General features: G+C 36.3%; 1 protein-coding gene across 3 annotated transcripts in view; it reads left to right on the top strand.

Moving 5' to 3' along the window:
- Window positions 1–396: 396 nt before the first annotated feature.
- CHM (CHM Rab escort protein) overlaps window positions 397–24,391 on the top strand; it is a 246,400-nt gene continuing 222,405 nt past the window's right edge. For all 3 annotated transcript variants that reach the window (XM_081793306.1, XM_081793307.1, XM_081793308.1), the window contains exon 1: window positions 397–461. In XM_081793306.1, the coding sequence (XP_081649432.1) occupies window positions 413–461 (49 nt within the window). In that variant the 5' untranslated portion in view covers window positions 397–412. The remainder of the gene's footprint in view (window positions 462–24,391) is intronic.

Below are 24,391 nucleotides of genomic sequence, written 5' to 3' on the forward strand. Positions count from 1 at the left end.
GACTCGCTGGGGGAAACAGTTTCAAGACTGGAATGAAAATGTCCTTTGTTCACAGAGCAATCCCCTTTCAATTTCACTCCACCCTTCATATATTCCAATTCTTGCTTCATCGTCAAGGAACACCCAGGTTTTGCCACATTCATCCTAGCTAGCTAGAGTGAAAATCTCCACCTCATTACTACCTCAAACCTCCAGGCTAAATGCGCCACTGCACTCTGCCTGGAAAATAAATTGAGCTTTTAACATTCGCGTAAACATTTCAAATAAAATGTTGTAGCCGCCTACCTGGACCGGCCACCCAAGAACTACAATATCCAGAATGCACTGTTTTCCCTTCCGCCTTCTACCGGGGCAATGCCTGACTTGATCTCATTTCCACAAGCGATAGTCACATGACACGTTTTCTCTCAAGATGGCGGATAATCTCCCTTCGGAGTTTGACGTGATCGTAATAGGGACGGGTATGTGTGGCTCTGGTACTCTCCGAACAAAGTGTAGGAAGTCTATCTCGTTCCTACCTTTTCTGTCAGTGGCGAAGTTTGGTGAGAAATGCCGGGGGTTGAGCATAGCAGGGAGGACTGGAAGGAAGTGAGGTAGTGTGGAGTCAGCGCGGGAGTTAGCAGCTCCAGGGAGGGGCTTGGACCCACGGTGCTTAGCGCCATTTGAGTAGGGGTCGATATGATCGATGCCGATTGCTGAGGTTGGTTGCTGCGGGTGGTTCCTGTAATTTCCTTAGAGGGTGGTGGGTTTTGCAGTGTCATGAGAATGGAGGATCGGGACTTTATCAATGGAGACGCCTTTTGGCATAACATGATCCCCACCTTGTTGATTTCAAGGCGATATTCTCCGTAATTTTGTCTCGCCCTTCAGTAGGAGTTTTTCATATATTTATGTAGTCCTAGGGTGAATTGCAGCTCGGATACAGCTTAGCCTTCAGTTTTTCGAGAAGGGTGCTCAGGTGTTGTCCGTGTGCGTATTAATTACTAGGACCAGGAAACGGATTCTTTTCTATTATGTTGAGAGGCCTGGGGAATTGTATTTTGTTGAGGTAGCCATTATTCCTGCTTTATGATGCTGAAAGGTAGCGTTTTGCTTTCTGACACCCACCTATCTACTCACAACTAAATGAGCTGAGAAGAAGCTTCTGTGAATTCCATTTCAGGTGTGTGACCTTATCTTCCCCTTGTTTTCCCATCATTTATTCTCCATGTTTTGGGTGGAGCCAGAAAATCCCCTTCAATATCTAGTTGACAAATTCAGCGTACCACTTGTGGTAGAAGACATTTGGCAGCAGTTAGTATTTTGTTTTTTAACAGTGTAAAGGGTGGGTTTGAAATGTGGTGAAATAGGTTGTTGAGTGGGGTTTTCTCCTGTTTGCAGAATGTGGTAGGCCTGAAAAGCTCTGGTGGATGAATATCTGTCCATTGTGTTAATGAATGGAGTTAGCTGTTTTCTCAAACAGTAGGGGCAGCCATGTTGCCAGGGCCGAGTAAAAATTATAGCTACCTGGTTTTGAATGCTTATTATTTGCTAATCGATGTGCTAAGCACTTTACAAGCTGTATGCAATTCTCACAACCACCTCGTTAGAGTAGGTATTCTCTACACTTTACAGAAGAGGAAACTGGGGCTTAGAAAGGTTGCAGTGTGCTCAAGATCACACAGCTGGTAAATTTCCAAAGGCCCATTCCATCTCAGAAGGAGAATCAGTGGTTCAGACCCTTAGAGTTAACCCATTTAACTCTAATATACTCTAATAATTGGGAAAAGTTACTAAATCTTGCAGGTATTTAAATATGCCTGTTTGAATTACTAGGGCATTTAATCTCTCTGAGCCTCAGTTTCCTTGTTTTTAAATACAGAGAGGGTAAACTAGATATCCTTTCAGGTGTTGTCTAATCAAAAATTCTTATTGTAGTGGCACTTGGGTAATTGTTCTCAGGACAGCAGACATGTTTATTCCCATCCTGAAAACTGCATGGCTGCAGATAACTTGTCTGTAGCTGCTGTGAACACATGTTGGATGAGAGCTGGAAGGAGCCTATAGACTATTCATTTGTTCTCTCCACTCTATCTTGAAACTGAGAAGAACATCCATTTTTGAATAGTTGTTAATACCATACTTGGATTCTATATTATTGCCTTTCTTTTTTGTTACCTAGAAAGTTGGGGTGTTTTTAAAATTTTTTGAAACATTAAGAGATTTTTTTCCTATCTGGATTCAAATTTTAATTGATAAGAGTGCTAATTCCTATTAAATGCTACTAATTCTTATAACAAATAGTTTGCTTTCTGGTTCAGTTCATAATATGAACTACTTTCATTCTGTTAGAGTCTGTTATGGTAGAGGTAGGAAGATGCTGTGTGTGATCCAGAAAATTGAATTAGGTGGCATCTGGTGTATTTAAAAAAAGATTCATTTTAGACTTGTTCCAGTGAGAGTAATATTTCTCAAAGTATGGGAAAAACTTATTTGAAGTTAATCTTAAAAGTTGTTTTTCGTATCACTTACTGGTGAACATAATCTGAGTTTATCAAGCACATTGCATAAATTCATGTTATGAAGCTTTGTTTTTAGGCATGTCAAGATGGAAAAATTAGTTAAAAGTTGTTTCCCAAATGACTTCAATAATTCCAATCATTATTTAATCGGAATTATTTATTTAAATCCAATTTAGTTACCATCTAGTGTAATAATGATTTCAGGAATATAATTTAGTGATTCCTCACTAGATACAACACCCAGTGCTCATCCAAACAAGTGCCCTTCTTAATGCCCATCACCCATTTAGCCCATCCCCCACCCAACACCCATTCAGCAACCCTCAGTTCTCTGTATTTAAGAGTCTCTTAAGGTTTGTGTTCCTCTCTGTTTTTATCTTATTTTTGCTTCCCTTCCTTTATGTTCATCTTTAATTTGAATTATTTTTAATGTGTTTGGAGTATTTCTTTTTTGAAATAGTTTGCTGAAAGTGGCCTTAAAAATGTTTGCATTACTAAATACTAGCTTGAGTAAATCTTAGGAAAAGCAGCGTTTCTTAGATTCAGTTTTACTGAAAAAAGCAGAGTTAATCATGCATGTATCACAAACATGAAGAAGTAGGCTATGAAATGTAATTTTTATTTTAGTAAATTTAGTTCTAGTTATGTCATCAAGAGACCATTGCTTCAAGTAAAATCATATGTGGATAATACTTAAATCCCTTTGTCTTTGATTAGTGTTTTTCTGTTTTTTGTTTTTTACTTTACATATCATAAGATTTCCCCTAAGATCATGTTTTGAAGAGATTATGGGAAGATAAAGTTTTGTATGTATTTTCTTAGTTATGTCTATTTCCTTTTGATTACAAAATACAGGAAATATCTCTCAGACACCCAAAGGCAGATGAATAAAATAAAGTGTTTGAACTGTGAAAAATGAAGTAGAAAATGGAAAAAAGGAAGGAAGGCTGACTGGAGTCTCAAAGGAGAGGACAAAACTGGAAATAAATGATGTGTCTAGAAAGTGGCTTTCAGTTGGGGTACACAGTCGTCATTTTCAAGGCATTTTGCCGTTTAAAAAGACATTGGAATGATAATTTTGTAGGTTACAGAGAAGTATCCTTGGTTTCAGGTTAAAAATAGTCCCAGTAACATAACACCTCAATGGAGGTGACATCAGGCAACCTCTGTAATCTGCAGTCTGCTTCAGAGCCAACAATTCAACAGAAGAGCAGGCAAGATGGAAGTTAGGAGAGCTATGGTAATATTGACGTGCTTCTTACATAGTGGAATCCTTCAGGCCCTTAATTAGAGCATATTTATTCTAATTTTATAAATAATTCTAGTGTTCTCAGAGCATATTTAGAAACATCCTATTTAGAAGATACAGTGTTATCAACTTCTACAAAAGCTGTATTTGGGTGGTGTCATTAGACATAAGTGACAGTTCATGTCTTAATAGGAAAGGGAAGAGACAGACACCTAAAGTGCAAGCCTACATCCAACAGTACAATGGCCTGGGACCAGTTTATGTAGTGACAAACACTCATTTTTCAGAGTATTCAACTCACATTTACTCAGAACTTAGTCTCTGCCCTTGTGAAGTTTACGATATTGCCTATTTTCAGAGACTGGTTGAGGTTTCTGACAGTCACATCCACAGAACTGTTTGTTCTTAAATGTGGGCTTTTCATTGCATCCTTTTTGCTTTCTGAAGACCACATAGTGATTCAGTCTGGATCCCTTGTCTTTCTGAAACACCACAGACATTATATTTTGGGGAGTTCTTTCCCTAAGATGGGCTAGCTTAAAATTTTTCCTGCAGAGGATAAACACATGGATCCATTTTATTTTAATTTTTATTTTAGACAGAGAGAGAGAGAGAACACACTCGTGCAGGCCAAGGTGGGGCAGAAAGAGAGGGAGACAGAGGATCCGAAGCAGGTCCTGCTTTGACAGCAGAGGAGCCCTATATGGGCCTCAAACTCACAAACCAGGAGATCATGACCTGAGCCAGAGTTGGACGCTTAACTGACTGAGCCACCCAGGTGCCCTAACATAGATCCTTTTTTTTTTTAAGTTTATTTTTGAGAGATAGGCAGAGAGAGAGAGGGAGACATAGAATCCAAAGCAGGCTCCAGGCTCTGAGCTGTCATCACAGAGCCTGAATTGGGTCAAACCCACGAATCATGAGATCATGACCTGAGCTGAAGTTGGACGCTTAACCAACTGAGCCACCTAGGTGCCTCTAGATCTTTTTTGACTTAAGAGTTTTATTGCTAAAGATTATGGGGAAAGAAATGAGATAACCAAAATAACAAACATAAGAGAAATTACAAAAGTATTGCTCTTATATTGTGACTATGTTGCTAGATAGTGCTCGACATAGTACAATAATAGATGTGACAGCATGGTGTGATGGGAATCACTTGACCTTTCTATTGGGTGACTTTGGACAAATTGCATCTCCTCTTGGGATACCAGTTTGTTCATCTGTAAAGTGGGAGATTTGAATTAGGTGACCTATCTACTAGTTGTAAAGTTGAGTGTTCTGCACCATTGTGCGTGCAGAAGTGTGACCCTGTGTCCTTGAAAAGGCTAAATTCTGTCTAGTCCTTTCAAGAAGTCAAGTCAGTGTTTAATATACTTTAAAAATTTTTGTATCAAAAAAAAAATAAATAAAAATTTTTGTATCAAAATGGCTCATAAAAATTTTTTTGAAAGCAAGAAGTTGCTTTTATCAGGAAGGGCATGTAGGTAGCACACTTCCATTCTTTGATGTTGGTTAAGAATCAGAAAGTCAACCTTGGCTGGCAGCTCAGTGACTATAATACTTATGATGGTGGTGGTGTAGCTTCACTTCTCTAAATGTTTGGGGATGGTAGTGCTGCAAGAGGTTTCGTGGAAACATATTTACCAAATATGCCTTTGTGCCAGACTCTGTGCTAAGTGATTTCCCACATACATATTTTATTTAATCTTCTCTCAGAATGGCTGTATGAGTTCTAACATGACAGGATGTTCATACTTCTCTTTGTATTTCCAAACATACATGCACCTATGGTCCAGAGCTGAGTTTGTTTTTGTTTGTTTATTTTTTTTACCAAATTGCAAGATGCCACCTATTTGTGGGTCATGAAATTAATTCCAGCATTAAAAGAAAAGAATAGAATATATTAGAATATGTTACATGTAGTAAGGATGAGTATAGTTTTATGAAACAAATATTTCATATACGTATAATAAATCACTATAAAATTCAAGCATATATACTATATACACATTTTTGGGGGGTGGTCAGGAGCAAAAAATCTTAAAGTCTAGAGGATATTAACTGAGTAACAATGAATAGTAATGGTAATTGTATTTCAAAAGTCCTTTAGTTTTAAAAATGCTATACCATCCTTATATTTTATTGACTTTGACATGTATGTGTCTCATTTGAGCAATGTAATTGACAATGTAGTTCTGAAGTGAGACAGACTGGGTTTGAATCAGCTGTGCCTCTTGTGCTACCTCATACATGTTCCTTAAAGCCTAAGTTTCAATATTCTTATCTCTACATGAGAACAAACTTCACAGAGCTCTGTTAAGGATTCGATGAAATAATTCCTATAAAATGCTTAGTAAATACTCAGAAAATGTAGTTGATTTTTATGGCCCATAATTCTATCCCAAGGTGCTTTTATCATCACTATTGCTACCTGAATGCTTTCAGGAAGGGCTCTTCATGGAAAGCAGAAGAAAGATTCAGGTGTCTGAGTCATTGTCCTCTTCCCCATTGGCTCATTGGTAAGAAAGACCTTTCGTTGTGCATTTATTACTACTGTTTCTAACAGATTTCTTATCTGGGTTTACAGGTTTTCTATCTTTTTCTTTTATTCTTTTTCATTTGTCAGCTTGATTTGTCATTTTATTTGTCTAAAGTTTTTTTTTAAATTAATTTATTAATTTAAAGAGAGAAAGAGAGAGAGAGTGCACAGGGAGGGGCAGAGAGAATCCCAAGCCAGGTCCACACTGCCTGTCAGCCCGATGCAGGGCTTGATCCTACGAACCATAAGACTACTGACCTGAGCTGAAATCAAGAGCCAGACACTTAACCAGCTGAGCCACCCAGGCACCCCTGTTTTGTTTAAAGATTTTGAACAGATTTATCTTCTTTGGGGCATAGTATGAAATGCTTCCTTGTCAGTGTAAGAATGTTGAAGGAGCTAAAGAAAGCCTAAAGATTTTGCTGTTCTGAAAAATGGTTTGCAATTCTTCAGGCATTTATTGATGGAAAAGTATGTCTTTTCTGCTTTCAGTACTGAGGAAAGTAAAGGGGGTTGTCTAATGCTGGAGGAGACTCTTTGGAAGAGGCTTATTCTTCCCTGTAAATCATAGCCAGTCCCTCAGAGAGAGCTACATTTGTTACCAGAGTTCCCTCTGCAGCATCATTTTCATCTCCCTTGCCTCATGTCATTTTCTCTAGTGTTCTCGTGATGTTTTGGAGAACTCAAGCTGCAGCAATTAAAATCAAATATGGCTGCTCACCATCACATTCCCATGTTTAACATAAAATCCCAATGCACAGAAACAATTACAATTCTGTATAATTGACCTGTTACTCATGCTAAATCACCTGCTATTCAGTTTCAATGCAGAGTCTTTTAACTAAAATGTTAGGTTGTGCGTGCTATGTATATGAATGGTTTTAAAAGTAAAATCAACCGAAAGTCGCTATCAGTTTTTATTAACATATATATTAAAACACTGTGTGTGTGTAATATGCTAGAGAGATTGGAAACATTTTGGGGTTATTTAGTCATGGCCAACACAATAGGCATACTTTGAAACATTGACTTACTGTGTTCTTGCTTTTCTAATTTTATTAAAGGGCAGTGTAAAAAGAGATGATAACTTATCACACATAGTGATTTTCCAAAGCAGGATTATGACAGCCATCATATTATCATATTGAGGCTATTTAAAAAATAGTTTGCCAATAAGAGATCAGGGACAGCTTGGCCAGTATGCAAGTATTATTAGCATTAGTGTTATTAATACTTATTAGGGTAAGTATTTCATCTCATTGGATTTTACCAAGAATTTAAGTCATATTACTTGACCGATTTGGTTTATATCACTTTTAGAATAGTACCAACATCTACTTTTTTCCCTATGTAATGTTCTAACATATCTTTTTTTTCCAGCCTAGTGTTCACATTGAGTTACAATGGCTATTGGTTAATGGAGTTTTAATCATTTATATTGCTTTGAAATGTTTGGATCATATATCTGTGATCCACATTTGCACATTTGTTAAAACTACTTTTTTTCTTTTTTCTTGTCTTCTTACTCCTTTTTTTTTTTTTTTGAGTGCAAGTGGGGGAGGGGGACAAAGGGAGGGATAGAACCCCAAGCAGACTCCACACTCAGCACAGAGCCAGAAGTGGGGCTCGATCTCGGAACCCTGGAATTATATCCCAAGCCAAATCAAGGATCAGATGCTCAACCAACTGAGCCACCCAGGTGCACAAACTACTTTTCTATATATGAGTTTAAAATAATTATTATAGAAAACTTTACACAAGCTAAAGTATAGAGAAATAGGGCTTTATTTACAGATATAGGGCATATTAGGAAGATGCTGAGTTGTGAGTTATTTTTTAAATAAAAAAAAATTAATATTTGAGTATAGTTGACACAATTACATTAGTTTCAGATTTACAACTTAGTGATTTGACAAGTTTATATATTATACTATGTTCACCATAAGTGTAGTTACCATCTGTCTCATTGCATTGCTATTACAATATCATCAACTGTGTTCCTTATGCTCTCTGCCTTTCATTCCCATGACTTACTGAATTGTGAGTTCTAACCTTTATTTTTCTATGAACTGTATTACTTTGGCATGAGGTATATAAGCCAAATAGATGACAGAGAATTTCAGCACATACAACATACTGTTAAACAAATATATGAAACATATGCAAGTACTGTTCTAAGCTCTTTTTAAAATTTTTTTTAATGTTTATTTATTTTTGAGAGAAATAGAATGCATGCTGTCATAAGTGGGGGAGGGGCAGAGAGAGGAGGACACAGAATCTGAAGCAGGCTCCAGGCTCTGAGCTGTCAGCACAGAGCCTGATGTGGGGCTTGAACCCATGAACCATGAGATCACGACCTGAGCTGAAGTCCGATGCTTAACTGACTGAACGACCCGGGCGCCCCATCTTAAAACGCATCATTTCCTCTGATTCTCACAATAACCCTGTCTGTAGTGAATACAGTTAATCTCCATTTTACAAATATGTAACCTAAGTCTTAGTTAAGTTTAACCTAGGTCAAACTATTAAGACTGGAGTTACTGTAGCTAAAACTCTCTTATTACATTGAACTTGTAGGATTCTTCCAAGTAGAAAAATACCTTATACTACCAATATATATTTTTTTAATATTTTATTTATTTTGTTAATTTACATCCAAGTTAGTTAGCATATAGTGCAACAGTGATTTCAGGAGTAGATTCCTTAATGCCTCTTACCCATTTAGCCCATTCCCCTCCCCCCCCCCCCCCCCAACAACCCCTTCAGTAATCCTCTGTTTGTTTTCCATATTGAAGAGTCTCTTATGTTTTGTCCCCCTCCCTGTTTTTATATTATTTTTGTTTCCCTTCCCTTATGTTTATCTGTTTGGTCTCTTAAAGTCCTCATGTGATGAAGTCATAAGATTTTTGTCTCTCTGACTGACTAATTTCACTTAGCATAATCCCCTCCAGTTCCATCCATGTAGTTGCAAATGGCAAGATTTCATTCTTTTTGATTGCCGAGTAACACTCCATTGTATATATACCACATCTTTATCCATTCATCCATCGATGGACACTTGGGCTCTTTCCATACGTTAGCTGTTGTTGATAGTGCTGCTTTAAACATGGGGGTGCATGTGCCCTTTTGAAACAGCACACCTGTATCCCTTGGATAAATACCTAGTAGTGCAATTGCTGGGTCATAGGGTAGTTGTATTTTTAATTTTTTAGGAACCTCCATACTGTTTTCCAGAGTGGCTGCACCAGCTTGTATTCCCACCAACAATGCAAAAAAGATCCTCTTTCTCCACATCCTCCCCAACATCTGTTGCCTGAGTTGTTAATGTTAGCCATTCTGACAGGTGTGAGGTGGTATCCCCTGGTTTTGATTTGTATTTCCCTGATGATGAGCGATGTTGAGCATTTTTTCATGTGTCAGTTGTCCATCTGGATGTCTTCTTTGGAGAAGTGTCTATTCATGTCTTTTGCCCATTTCTTCACTGGATTGTTTTTTGAGTGTTGAGTTTGATCACTTCTTTATAGATTTTAGATACTAACCCTTTATCTGATATGTCATTTGCAAATAATATTATAAATATTATATTAGTATGCCCTAGCTTTGTGGGTGGCAGTTGCTTCATTTTCTAGGAGTCACCATTTTTGACATTAAAATCCTGATGCCAACAAAGTCTTGTGGTATTAACTCATCATTGACAGCATCATGAAATCTCTATCAGCCTGCCAACCTTTTGATGAAGGTGAATTGCATGACATGGTTGTATTATTCCTTAAAACTGAGGGAAAAAAATCACAGCCACTAAAGTAATGGTAAAAAAAAAAAAAAATGGGATCTGAGAATACAGTCAAATTTCAAGCAATAATCTGTTCTCATTGATTTCAAGATACATAATTAACCACTGAAATAAAATCATTGTTAAAAATGACATATAGGCTGCTTGTGCCTGTGCTGGAGCTTGCCATTTTATGTCTGTCTTTTTTAGTTTTCTTCACTTGCAAATTAAATTTTCAAGATCAAGTATTGGACTCATTGTCCTCCTTTGAAGCTTATCTTTTTTTGGTTGACTATTCTTTTGGTTCCTACAATTTTCAGTGTTTGTCAGAATTTACAATGGATGCATCTTAATTGGCAGAATGAATATGGTAATATCTTTTTCCTCCAAGGGCTGTGTTATTAACATAATAATAGCACTTTTATATATTTACTTCCAAACGTTTTCTCGGTTTGTGTGTATAGATGTATGTATATTTTTCTGTGTTTATAAAAGTGTATCAGACACTGTTTTGAAAGCTATTTTTCACCTCACAGTATGTCTTGAACATCATTCCATGTCAGCCAAATGGCCTTCCCAGTGTCCTTGTTACAAGTTTTTATTTAGAGATAATTATAGACTCACATGCAGTGGTAAGTTCTCACTTTATTAATGAGAAAATCCTGCATATACTTCACAGTATGTATATGGCAAGTAAAATTTTGGATAAATCATAAACAGGAAATTGACCTTACCCACTGACCTTATTCAGATTTCACGACAAGGAAGTTGACCTTACCCAATGACCTCATTCAGATTTCACTAGTTTTACATATAACTTGTGTTACTTTTGTTAACTGCCTTTGGAGATATGCATAAAAAGCCTTCCCCTCCAAGATTAAGTAAATATTAACTCAGTTTATTTTTCAATATTTTATTTTTTACATTTAAATTTAAATTCACTTGAAATTTACTTTGTTGTAGAGTACGAGTGTTTTTCCCCCCTCTAAATCACCAGCCAGTTATTCTAACACCATTGATCTAATAATCTGTTCTTACACCATTGAACTGAAATTACAATTTTTTTTTTTTTTTTTTTTTTTTTTTTTTGTAGGGGAGTGGCATGCCTGGGTGACTCAGTCAGTTAAGCCTCTCACTATTGCTTTCAGTTCAGTCAGCTCAGGTCATGATCTCGTGGTTCGTGAGATCAGCTCTGTGTTGTGTGCTCTTCCAGCACAGATCCTGCTTGGGATTCTCTCTCCCTCTTTCTTAGCCCCTCCCCTGCTCTTGTGCATGTGTTCGCTCACTCACTCGCTCTGTCTCTTAAATAAATAAACTTAAAATTTTTTTTTTTTTTACCATATGATCAATTTTGGGGCTTTCTGACAATAATCTGAGTGTTTCTTTCAGCATATAGTCTCTTTCAAAGTGGGAACTATAAAGTAGGAATAGATTGAGTCATCTGATCTGTAGGGAAAGGATAACTTTTCCTCTTTGAAATCTGAAAAAACAAAAGATAATATTTAATATATTGAAAATTATAGCATCTACTTTGAAAAATAGAAAACCAAAAGAAAAAAAAAACAGAATAGGAATATTTGCAACTCCTAACAGGACTAATTACAGATAATGAGTACCTTCAAGTTTATATGAAAAATATCAAGATCTCTAGACAAATGGGCAGAAAAATATAAAGAGAAGATAGAAATAGCAAACTGCTGGGAAAATATTATTTCCTAATAGTTGAATTCAAAATAATTTAAAAATTAAAAACACTAAATTAAAAGTAACAATGAGTTGTCAGTGAAGTTGTATTCAATTAATATGATGATATTATAAATTGGGACAATATTTGGGAAAAGTAATTTGACAGTTTGTACTGAGAATTGTAAGTGTGTTTATTCCCTTAGACTCAGTAACTCCAGATCTTTATTTTGAGAAATCTCCAGAATTTATTTTGAGAAAATCATTCAGTAGAGTTAAAAGCTACCAAAGTGACATCTATTTTAAAGCTGCTTATCATAGTGAAGTTTGAAAATAATATAAAAATTCTATAGTAAAGAGCTCTGAAATCTCCCAGGAGGCCAGCTAACTGGTGGAATGGGCAGTCTTACAATGTGGCCCAAGATCTGGTACACAGCTTTCATTTTTATTATAAGACATCATACGTACAAGTGAAATATGTGTATATGTGTGTGTATATTTATTTCAGTGAACAATAATAAAGTGAATGGTGCATATGTATGACCCAAGTAAAAAGACCATAACCAGAACATTACCAGAACTTTAGAAGTTCCCTGTGTGTACCACCATCATTTATCTTCTCTTCCTTTCCCACAGATGTAACCATTATGATAAGTTGTATTGTTCCCTTGTATTTTTTAAGGTGTTTTTATTACATGTGTATGTATCTCTAAAAAATATATTGCCTTACCTGTTTTTGACCCTTGTCTAACTTTTGGAATTCTATTGTATGTATTCTTTTTGTGAGTTGCTTTTATTGGCCAGTGTTATGCTTGTGAGATTCATCTGTACAGATGCATACAGATGTAATCCCCCCCACTCACATGTACTCGCATACACACACCACACACACGTACACACACACATGCTGACTACTACTGTGTTGTACTAGGTTTACAGATCTTCCAACTTCAGTAGGTTATGCCTATTTCCCAAAGTAATTATATATTTGCCCTTTGGTTTACAGCTTTTCAAGCCTCCCCCAACCCAGGAAATATGTAATCTTAAAAAAAAATATATTCATGATAAAATAAGATCATCTGTACATATCATTCTGCAACTTTTTCAGTCAATAATCCTCACGTTTCTATCCATTATAGTACATTTTTATCTACAGTACACAGACTATATTTAACTTTCTACAAACATCCATCCCCAAATACCCTTCATAGTTGATATTTATAAATATGTGTCCAATTCAGTATTATGCTTTGCTTCTGGTTTTTAGTGTCCTGTAAGTCTGTTTTATCCTAGCATAGTTGTTGTTGTTGTTCCTTTTTTTTAAATTTTTAACGATGACTGGAATGTTGAGACTGGGCCAGTGATCGTACAGAATGTTCTGCCTTTTGGATTTGGCTGCTTTCTTCCTTGTGGTATCAGTTACCTTATTTCTCTAGCCTATGTTTTTCCTGTAAACTGAGAATTACACCTAAAGGTTAACATTTTTGGCTAGAATTTATTCTTAGTGATTGGATATTATGTTGGATCATACCGGAACACACATCATATCTAGTTGATCCACCATGAGTGTTGCTAAGATTAACCCTGGATTAGGATGATGACAATCTGATTCTTTGACTTGTATGGGTATGTTTTTCACTGTGTATTGGAAATAATCTGTGTATTGGTAATTTAGCACTGTACAAATATTTGATTTGATACCAACTATTCACATAATTATTTTGCCATCAGTAAGTTTTATATAAATAAGTGTTTTCATTAGGCCTTGCAAAAGTTTTTATCTTTGATTCTTAGTTCTTTGATTTCTTCTACACTGAGTAGCTGCCACTGAATGCCAATTTAATAATTCATAAAAGGAAACACACCTTTCTAGCATTATTGGTGTCTACCGGTTAGACTACTCATTTCTGAAAATCAAGTCATTCAGGAAATTGAATTAATTGTAAGCTTGCCTGGTGGGGATCGGCAAAGAGATTTAGATGTCATATACTACTTAAAGGTATAGACTCAGGATGCCTGGGTGGCTCAGTTGGTTAAGCGTCCGACTTCAGTTCAGGTCATGATCTCACGGTTCATGAGTTAGAGCCCCGTGTTGGGCTCTGCTGACAGCTCAGAGCCTGGAGCCTGCTTTGGATTCTATGTCTCTCTCTCACTCTGCCCCTCCCCCACTTGCACTCAGTCTCTCTCAAAAATAAATAAACATTAAAAAAAGTTTTAAAAAACGTGTACAGACTTGAGGGGTGGCTGGGTGGCTCAGTCGGTTAAGCATCAGAATCTCGATTTCGGCTCAGGTTATGATCTCACAGTTGGTGAGTCTGAGCCCCACCTCAGGCTCTGTGCTGACAGCATGGAACCTGCTTGGGATTCTCTCTGTCCCTTTCTCTTTCTGCCCCTCCCCCACTCTCTTTCTCTCTCTGTCTCTCAAAATAAATAAATAAACTTAAAAAAAGAGTACAGACTCGAGGCAGCATGGCTAGGTTCCAATATTAACTTGACAGTTTTTGGGTATACGACTTTGGACAAATTACTTAACCCCTCTGTGTTTCAATTTCAGCCCTATGTATACATGTGGACAAAGAATGAAAAGTAAGGGAAAAATGAAAAATTGTTGGAGGTCAGGTTATGTATGATTAAAATATTTTCTTTAGTGCTGTATCATATTTGCAATGTAAGAGAAAATGAAAAAGAAATGTAGCTGTCATGCTGCTTTTTAGGCATTTTGTTACTGTTATTATTTTTAAACTAAAAGTTTTTTAAGTTTTTATTTTAATTCCAGTTAGTTAACATACATGGTTATATTAGTTTCAGGTTCAACAACTCCATACATCACCCAGTGCTCATCACTACAAGTGCATTCCTCAATCTCCATCACCTATTTAACCCATCCCTCAACCACCACCCCTTTGGTAACCATCTCTTTGTTCTCTATAGTTAGGAGTCTGTTTCTTGGTTTCTTTCTATGTATTTCCTTTTGCTCATTTGTATTGTTTGTTTTTTAATTTCACAAATGAGTGAAATAATATGGTATTTCTCTTTCTCTGACTGAGTTATCTGCCTTGCATTATACTTCCTAGCTCTATCCACATCCTTGCAAATGGCAAAGTTTCATTCTTATTTATGACTAAGTAATATTCCATTGTATATATATACTACATATTTTTTATCCATTTATCAGTTGATGGACACTTGGGACGCTTCCATATCTTGGCTATTGTAAATAATACTGCAATAAACAGAGGGGTACATGTATCCCTTTGAATTAGTGTTTTTGTATTTTTTTGATAAATACTAGTAGAGTGATGGATCATAGGGTAGTTGTATTTTTTTAAGTTTATTTATTTATTTATTTTTTATTTGAGAGAGAGCGAGAGCGAGTGAGTGGGGTGGAGGGGCATAGAGAGAGGGAGAGAGAGTCCCAAGAAGGCTCCATGGTGCCAGCACAGAGCCCGACATGGGGCTCGATCCTATAAACTGTGAGATCTATGACCTGAGCCAAAATAAAGAGTTGGGCGCTTAATTGAGCCACCCAGTGGCCCCATTTTAGTTCTATTTTTAACTTCTTGAGGAACCTCCATGTTGTATTCCACAGTGGCTGCATCAGTTTGCATTCCCACCAACAGTGCAGGAAGGTTTCCCTTTCTCTACATCCTCACCAACACCTGTTGTTTCTTGTGTTGTTGATTTTAGCCATTCTGTCAAGTGTGAAATGATACCACATTGTAGTTTTGATTTGCATTTTCCACTTATTAGTGGCGGTAAGCAGCTTTTCATGTGTCTGTTGGCCATCTGGATATCTTCTTTAGAGAAATGACTGTTTATGTCTTCCGGCCATTTTCTAATTAGATTATTTGTTTTCCAGGTGTTGAGTTTTATAAATTCTTTATAGATTTTGGATACTAACCCTTTATCAGATATATTATTTGCAAATATCTTCTCCCATTCTGTAGGTTGCCTTTTGGTTTTGTTGATTGTTTTTCTTCACTGTGCAGAAGCTTTTTATTTTGATGTAGTTCCAAAAGCTTATTTTTGCTTGTTTCCCATGCCTCAGGAGACATATCCAGAAAAAAACTTGCTATGGCTGGTGTCAAAGAGGTTACTACCTGTGTTCTACTCTCAGATTTTTGTGGTTTCAGGTCTTACATTTAGGTCTTTGATCCATTCTGAATTTACTTTTGTGTATAGTTTAAGAAAGTGGTCCAGTTTGATTATTTTGCATGTTGCTGTCCAGTTTTCCCAACACCATGTGTTGAAGATGCTGTCTTTTTCCCATTGGATAGTCTTTCCTGCTTTGTCAAATATTAGTTAACCATAGGGTTATGGGTTCCTTTCTGGGTTTTCTATTTTTTTTTTTTTAATGGTTATTTTTGAGAGAGAGACAGAGACAGAGCAAGGGTGGGGGAAGGGCAGAGAGAGAGGGAGATACAGAATCTGAAGCAGGCTCCAGACTCTGAGCTGTCAGCACAGAGCTGAATGCGGGACTTGAACTCATGAACTGCGAGATTATGACCTGAGCTGAAGTTGGACACTTAACTGACTGAGCCATCCAGGTGCCCCATGGTTTTTCTATTCTATTCCATTGATCTATGTGTCTATTTTTGTGCTAGTACTATACTGTTTTGGTTACTATAAATTTGTAATATAATTTGAAGCCTGGAATTTGATGACTCAGCTTTGCTTTTCTTTTTCCAGGTTGCTTTGGTTATTCGGGGTCTTCTGTGGTTTCACACAAATTTTAGGATTGTTCTGGCTCTGTGAAAAATTTTGGTGGTATTTTGGCAAGGATTGCATTAAACATGTAGATTGCTTTGGGTATTATAGACATTTTAACGATATTTCTTTTAGTCCATGAGCATGGAATGTCTTTCCATTTTTCTGTGTCATATTGAATTTCTTTCTTCAATGTTTTATAGTTTTCAGAGTACAGGTCTTTCACCTCTGTGGTTAAGTTTATTTCTAGGTGTCTTTTTTATTTTGGTGCAATTGGAAATGGAATTATTAATTTCTCTTTCTAGATTATTGGTGTATAGAAATGCAACAGATTTCTGTACATTAATTTTATATTGTGTGACTTTACTGAATTTTCTCATTAGTTCTAGCAGGTTTTTGGTGGAGTTTTTATTTATTTATTAATCTTTTAAAATTTTTTAACATTTTTTTTATTTTTGAGAGACAGAGGCAGAGCATGAGGAGGGGAGGGGAGGGGGAGAGAGAGAGAGAGAGAGAGAGAGAGAGAAAGAGAGAGAGATACAGAATCTGAAGCAGGCTCCAGGCTCTGAGCTGTCAGCACAGAGTCCAACGCGGGGCTCGAACTCACGAAGTGCGAGACCATGACCTGAGCTGAAGTCAGAAGCTCAACTGACTGAGCCACCCTTGTATATATAGTATCATGTCATCTGCAAGTAGTCAAGGTTTTACTTGTTTCTTACCCATTTTGATGGCTTTTATTTCTTTTTGTTGTCTGATTGCTATGGCTAGGATTTTAGTTCTATGGTGAATACAAGGGGTGAGAGTGGACATCCTGGTCTTGTTCCTGACCTTTGGGAAAAAGCTCTCAGTTTTTCCCCATTAAGGATGATGTTAGCTGTGAGCTTCTCATATATATGGCCTTTATTATGTTGAGGTATGTTGCCTCTAGACCTACTTTAGGCTTTTTATCATGAATGGATGTTCTGTGTCAGATGCTTCTTCTGTCTCTATTGAAATTATCCTATGGGGGTGCCTGAGTGGCTCAGTCAGTTAAGTGTCAGGCTCTTGGTTTTGGCTCAGGTTATGATCTCACAGTTCCTGGGTTTGAGCCCCGCATGGAGCCCTGTGTCAGTCTCCATGCTTACAGTGTGATGCTTCCTTGAAACTTTGTCTTTCCCTCTGTCTCTGCCCCTTCTCTGCATGTGTGTGTGCTTGCTTTCTCTCAAATAAACTTAAAAAAAATGATCATATGGTTTTATCCTTCCTCTTATTGATGTGATACATCACATTGATTGATTTGTGGTTATTGAACCACTCTTGCAACCCAGGAATAAATCTCACTTGATCATGATTAATGATGTTTATTCTATGTTGGGTTTGGTTTAGTGATAACTTTGTTAGATGCAAATCTATGTTTATCAGAGATATTGGCCTATAGTTTGCTTTTTTTGTTGTGTCTTTATCTGGTTTTAGTATCAGGGTAATGTTGGCCTCATAGAATGAATTCCAAAGTTTTCTTTTTTCAATTTTTTTGGACTGGTTTGAGAGGAATAGGTGTTAACTTTCCTTCAAATATTTGGTAGAATGTATCTGTGAAGCCATCTGGTCTGGACTTTTGGTAGGAGGTTTTTAGTATGGACTCATTCTTTGGAGGCTATCAGTCTGTTCAAATTTTGTATTTTATCTTGTTTCAGTTTTGGAATTTGTATGTTTCTAGGAATTCACCCATTTCTTCCAGATTGCTCAGTTTGTTGGCATGTAATTTTTTAATATTCTCTTAGAATTGTTTGTATTTCTGTAGTGTTGGTTGTTATTTCTCCTCTCTCATTTGTGATTTTGTGTATTTGAGTCCTTTTTCTTTTTTTCTTGATAAGTCTGGCTAGAGGTTTATCAGTTTTAAGGATATTTTTCAAAGAACCATCCTCTGGTTTCATTTGATCTGTTTTTTGTTGTTGTTTGTTTTGTTTTGTTTCTATATTATTTGTTTCTATATTATTTATTTCTGCTCTAATCTTTATTATTTCCCTACCTCTGCTGATTTTAGGTTTTGATTGTTCTTTTTCTAGCTCTTTTAGGTGTAAGGTTAGGTTGTGTATTTAAGATTTTTCTAGCTTTTGAGGTAGGCCTTTATTATGGTAAACTTTCCTCTTAGAACCACTTTTGGTGCATCGTAAATGTTTTGGACCATTGTGTTTTCATTTTCATTTGTTTCCATGTACTTTTTAAATTCTTTTTTGATTTTCTGGTTGACCCATTTATTATTTAGTAGCGTGTTGTTTAATGTCCATTTATTTGTAGTCTTTCCAGATTTTTTTCTTGTGGTTGTCTTTTAGTGTCATAGTCTGAGGTCAGACAAGATGCATGGTATGACTTTGGTCTTGGATTTGTTGAGGTTTGTTTTATGGGCTAGTATGTGATCTGTTTTGGAGAATGTTCCATGTGCAGTTGAAATCAGTATGCATTCTGCTGTTTTAGGATGGAATGTTCTAAATGTATCTGTTAAGTCCATCTGGCCCAGAGGGAAATGGCACCTGCCATTCTCTCTGTAAATGCTGCCTCTTAGGGACTTACTCTGAGATGAACAAATAACCTCCCTACTGTGTGTTCCAGGCGCTCCTCAGATGGCTGTTTCCAGACTATATGTCCATGGACTGTTTGCTCTTCCTTCTCTTGAGCAGCCCTAATTAAATTCTTAATGAAATAAAGTGGTAATTTTCATTAAATAAAACTTTATCCTTCAACTGTTTTAGTAAACTCAATGCAATCACTATTCAGCTTTTAATAAGGATAAAATAATTATTCTTAATGTTTTCTAAATGATATGTAGCTAGTTTTTCTCTTCAATACATAATGAGAGTACATTTGAAATTTGAAGTGTTTTACTTTATAGAATGTTATATGGCTTGAACAAACAAATTCAGAAGTCCTTTCAAATTTAGTTTATAAGGCTTATAGTTTTTCTCTACTTTTTAAAAACTAGATTTCATGATAGGATTTTAAATAAGGGAAGAAGATTATTTGTTTCATGATTATAGCACTCTTGGAATGAGTACACAGTCTCTTACATCATTTAGTTTCATAGCTTACCAAGTAATGCAATTAAGTTCATTTTTCTTCTTGGCATACAATAAAATATGTTCTGAATACAGAAAGTTTATTTTCTTCATCACAAGTTAAATATTAAGGTTGAAGGGAGCTTACCTGGGATATTCTTTGCTGTGAAAAAATCATTCTGGGGAGCACTGGGGTGGCTCAGTCGGTTAAGTGTCTGACTCTTAATTTTGGCTCATGGGTTCTGGGATTGAGTCCCGAGTGGGGCTCTGTGCTGACAGCATGGAGCCTGCTTGGGATTCTCTCTCTCCCCCTCTCTCCCTGCCCCTCCCCTGCTCACTTGCATCCATGCACTCTCTCTCTCAATAAATAAATAAATTTTAGAAAAAGATCATTTTGGTTACTTAAATTGATACAACAGAAATATTAGTATAAAGAAAATCAAGTAAAATTTAATTCTGGTGGAATCTGCTTATTTCATTTCCTGTAAGGTTTTAGCAAGTATTTACATTACTTAGTAAAACTTTTATCATTAAGAGAATTTGAGTTGATCTGTTTTTCTCCATGTTAGTAAAAACTGAATACTAAATGGCAGCTTTCCAAGAGATTATTTGATAGGCCCCAGCTTTCATTAGCTGTCAAAAACTTGGTACTAAATTTTATTTTTAAATCTTTTTATTATGGAAAACTTCAAACATGAAAAAGTAGACTAAAATAACCCCCATGTACCAATCTCCCAGTTCTAACATTTATCAATTTATGAGTGATTTAATGTTCCCTATTCCATTCCATTTTTCCCTTCCATTTTCTCATTACACTATCCAGCCTTAAATTATTTTTAAGTAAATTCAAGATATTATATTCTCTGTAAATTTTCAATATATATCTAAAATGTAAGGCCTCTCCTTTTTAACCATAACTACAGTACCTTCATGCCCTTGTTTACCTCTTCAGTTTTTGCTAAGACATTTACCATTCTGTTTCTTTGCTGTAATGCTCCGTTCTTGTTTTTTATTTCTTTTTAAAAAATTTTTTAAATTTATTTTTAATTAATTTATTTTTTAAATTTACATCCAAGTTAGCATGTAGTGCAACAATGATTTCAGGGGTATATTCCTTAATACCCCTTACCCATTTAGCCCATCTCCACTCCACAACCCCTGAAGTAACCTTCTGTATGTTCTCCATAAGAGTCTCTTATGTTTTGTCCCCCTCCCTGTTTTTATATTATTTTTGTTTCCCTTCCCTTAAGTTCATCTGTTTTGTCTCTTAAAGTCGTCATATGGGTGAAGCCCGGCTGGCTGTCAGAACTCACGCAGTCAAGCCCCTCCACTTTTGTAAGCCAGACTCTGGGGCTCTGCCTTGCAGTGCTGGCTGCCCCTCCACCGCCCAGGCTCCCTCCCGCCAGTCCGCGTAGCGCACTGCCTCTCTGCCCTTCCTACCCTCTTCTGTGGGCCTCTCGTCTACGCTTGGCTCCGGAGACTCCGTTCTGCTAGTCTTCTGGCGGTTTTCTGGGTTATTTAGGCAGGTGTGGGTGGAATCTAAGTGATCAGCAGGACGCGCTGATCCCAGCGTCCTCCTACGCCGCCATCTTCCTCACCAAAACCTCCAGATCTATCATTTTCTTACATTTCTTTCATTGTTTTAGCTTATATTACCATGGTTTGTGGTTTTCATTTATTTTGTGAGCATCTCTTTCTGGCATGCTGTTATTTCATTGTCTCGGATATTATTTCAGTCCTTATTCTGTAATTTTTTTACATTCAATAAGATTACTCATTGTATTATAGGATTTTACATTGAATAGGTTATTTTTTACTCCTTAATCTGTGTGTGTGTGTGTGTGTGTGTGTGTGTGTATTTACAATTAATAGGATTCTCAACTAAGATCCTTTTGCTTTGCTCATTTTTACGTCAAACTTCTTTATGTTCTTTTACTCGGGAGTGTGAACCAGGAAAGCTTTTCTAAAACCACTGTTCTAGATCTCTCTTTTCTTTGTTTCCCAAAGTAATAGAAACAGCCTCAGATCCTGCTGGCTGTGTTACCTTCCCCTAGTTTTGTATGGAGCTTCTCTTTCCTTTCTCCCTATTTTTCCTGTTCTGATGATTTTGGATTAGATTTCCAATAGTTACTTCTCAGTGCAGGGGTTTATCTAGAGGGAGAGTTTGCTTAATTGGTTTCCTATGTTTCTAAGGCCCAACTCAACCTCCCACTCCTCCAACTACCCTAGCACTCCCAGGGGTTCTTTTGTACTCATGCATAGGTTGGAGCCTGCAAAATTCCTCCCAATTTCCACTGTTGTACTCAAATGGCCTGCCAAGTTTCCAGTGAGTGCCTAGTTTAGGGGTTCTTTGGCTTTCAGGACTGTCACAGATTTATTTCTGTTACCTTTGTTTTCTCATGGACACTCTCTGATAATATGTGGATCTAATAGCTATTGATGATTTGTAATGACCCACTTGTTTTTTGGAGTTCATCATATTTTCTCACCTGTCTTTGCTATAGATGTTCCCGCTTGGTATTTGGTTTTATATGTTGGTTACACTGTTACACTGTCTGTTTTTAGGGTAGTCTTGGGGGAGATTGAACAACTTTGCTGCTAATAAATACCATCTTCCCAGAATTCTGTTTTTCAAAAACATTGCTGCTAATACCATCTTCCCAGAATTCTGTTTTTATTTTTTAAGTTTGAGTCATTTACCTATAAACACAGGCCAAGTTGTTGATCCACCATTAATATTCACCCTTGAACCTATGGGTCATTTATTTCAAGCCCTTCATTTTATCTATCAGGATATCTATAAGCAAGCTGAATTTCAAAGAGGTTAAATGACTTTCCAGATATTTAGTATAATTCTGAAAACATGAATCTAGTTTTCTGGATGTTTAGTTCAGGACTCTGAATATTAAAACAGTATTCTTGTTATTTAATACTCAAAGCTCACACTATATTGAATTTAAAAAAGTTAACTTAAATTTTGTGAGTTAATGTTTTAATGGGTATATTTTTGTAAAGTTCTAAAAGTTACATAGATATTAATAACTATTTTTCTCATGAGAAGGAAATCCATAGATATTACATTAGCACACTTACTAATATATTCAGTATTTTGTCTGAATCAATGTTAATTACAATAATTGACAATTTAAGAAAACTATTTTTATCTGTACTTCTTGCATTGCTCAGTCTGGTGAGTTCTGTACCTAATGTTATTTATGCTTTTTACAATGGTGCAGAAGGTCTGTACATAGTGCTAAGTAGTAAAGAATGTGGCTCTCTAAAAGCTTCTGTACCCACAAATATTTCTTTGCCAGTAGAACTATTTTTTTTCCTAAAAACGTTATTCTTTATAAAAAGCAGTCACAGTAAATTTTCTAGTTCTATGTAATTTTCTTTCCATTCTCGTCCTTACTAGTAATAAATAACACATGAAATAACTTTCAAGGTGGAAAACAGGGATCCATTTTGAAATGTTATATAAAATAAAGAGTGATTTATGGCTTTGTATGATTTGGGCTGAAAGCACTTGGGCTTTGCTGGGTCATCAACATTCTGTCAGGGGACTCTATTATTTATTGTTCGGTATGCTGGGAGTGGTGTAAGTATTTTATATTTATCTTATGTAAGGTTAGCGTCAGGAAAAATCAATTCCAGATACTAATACAGTTTTAAGAATAGCTCATACAGAACTAACGTTAATATTATAGTTGTAAATGGCAAAGTTCAGCATTAAGGATTTGGACTAAAAGGAGATTTTGAAAAATGAATGAATAATGGTTTCATTCTCATAAAATATTTTAGATAAGATTCTTGAAAATACTAATTTCTTATCTTTTTGGTCTCTATTTTAGCCTAGCTACTTCAGTTGAGAATGATACATCTCTATCTTATCTAGACAGATTTTGCAAAATTGAAGAAATGTGGGACTATATATGTTTGTTATATGATCATATAACATTCCCTAAGCTTCTAATATATTTTTTCTAGTTGTCAACTTTATACAAAATCTCAACTGAAAAGGACATGATGTAACAAATTGTAGTTTCTCCCATTACGAACTATTATGAAATGCTAATTTAATACCTAATATTTACTACCTGTGTTTTTTGATAAAAATGACTTGCAAGCAAAAGTTGTTGGTCTTGAATCAGAATTATATATTTTTCCTACGATACTTCGGCAGAGTTTTTGATAGGGCCTCACAAATGAATTTAATAATCACATTTATTGTGAAATGTTTAAATGATACTACATGATGACCTTCTATTGTGAATGTATAGAAAAGGCCTATAATGTGCATGTGGAAAAACCTATTGGGACTTCTTTTTAAAAAACTTTTAAGTTTTTGGATCTTTATTTTATTATTTAAAAAAAAATAATGTTTATTTTTAGAGAGAGAGACAGAGTGCAAGCAGGGGAGGGTCAGAGATAGAGGGAGACACAGGAGGCTCCAGGCTCTGGGCTGGCAGCACAGCTGACAGCTGTGCCCCTGTGTGCTGCTCAAACTCACAAACCATGAGATCATGACCTGAGCCAAAGTTGGACGCTTAACCAGCTGAGCCACCCAGGTGCCCCAAGTTGTTGGATCTTTAAAGATAACTTAAGGGGGCGCCTGGGTGGCTCAGTCGGTTGAGCGTCCGACTTTGGCTCGGGTCATGATCTCGCGGTTTGTGGGTTCGGGCCCTGCATCGGGGTCTGTGCTGACAGGCTCAGAGCCTGGAGCCTGCTTCCGATTCTGTGTCTCCCTCTCTCTTCCCCTCCCCTGCTCACACTCTGTCTCTCTCTCTCCTTCAAAAATAAATAAACATTAAAAAAATTAAAAGAAAAACAAAATAAAGATAACTTAAGTAAATAGTAAATAACTTATTTTTCTCCCCCTTCAAATAACTAATCTTATTGAAGGGG

Source organism: Panthera onca, chromosome X (genome assembly GCF_046562875.1).
Source record: "Panthera onca isolate mPanOnc1 chromosome X, mPanOnc1 haplotype 2, whole genome shotgun sequence".
Taxonomy (NCBI): Eukaryota; Metazoa; Chordata; class Mammalia; order Carnivora; family Felidae; genus Panthera; species Panthera onca.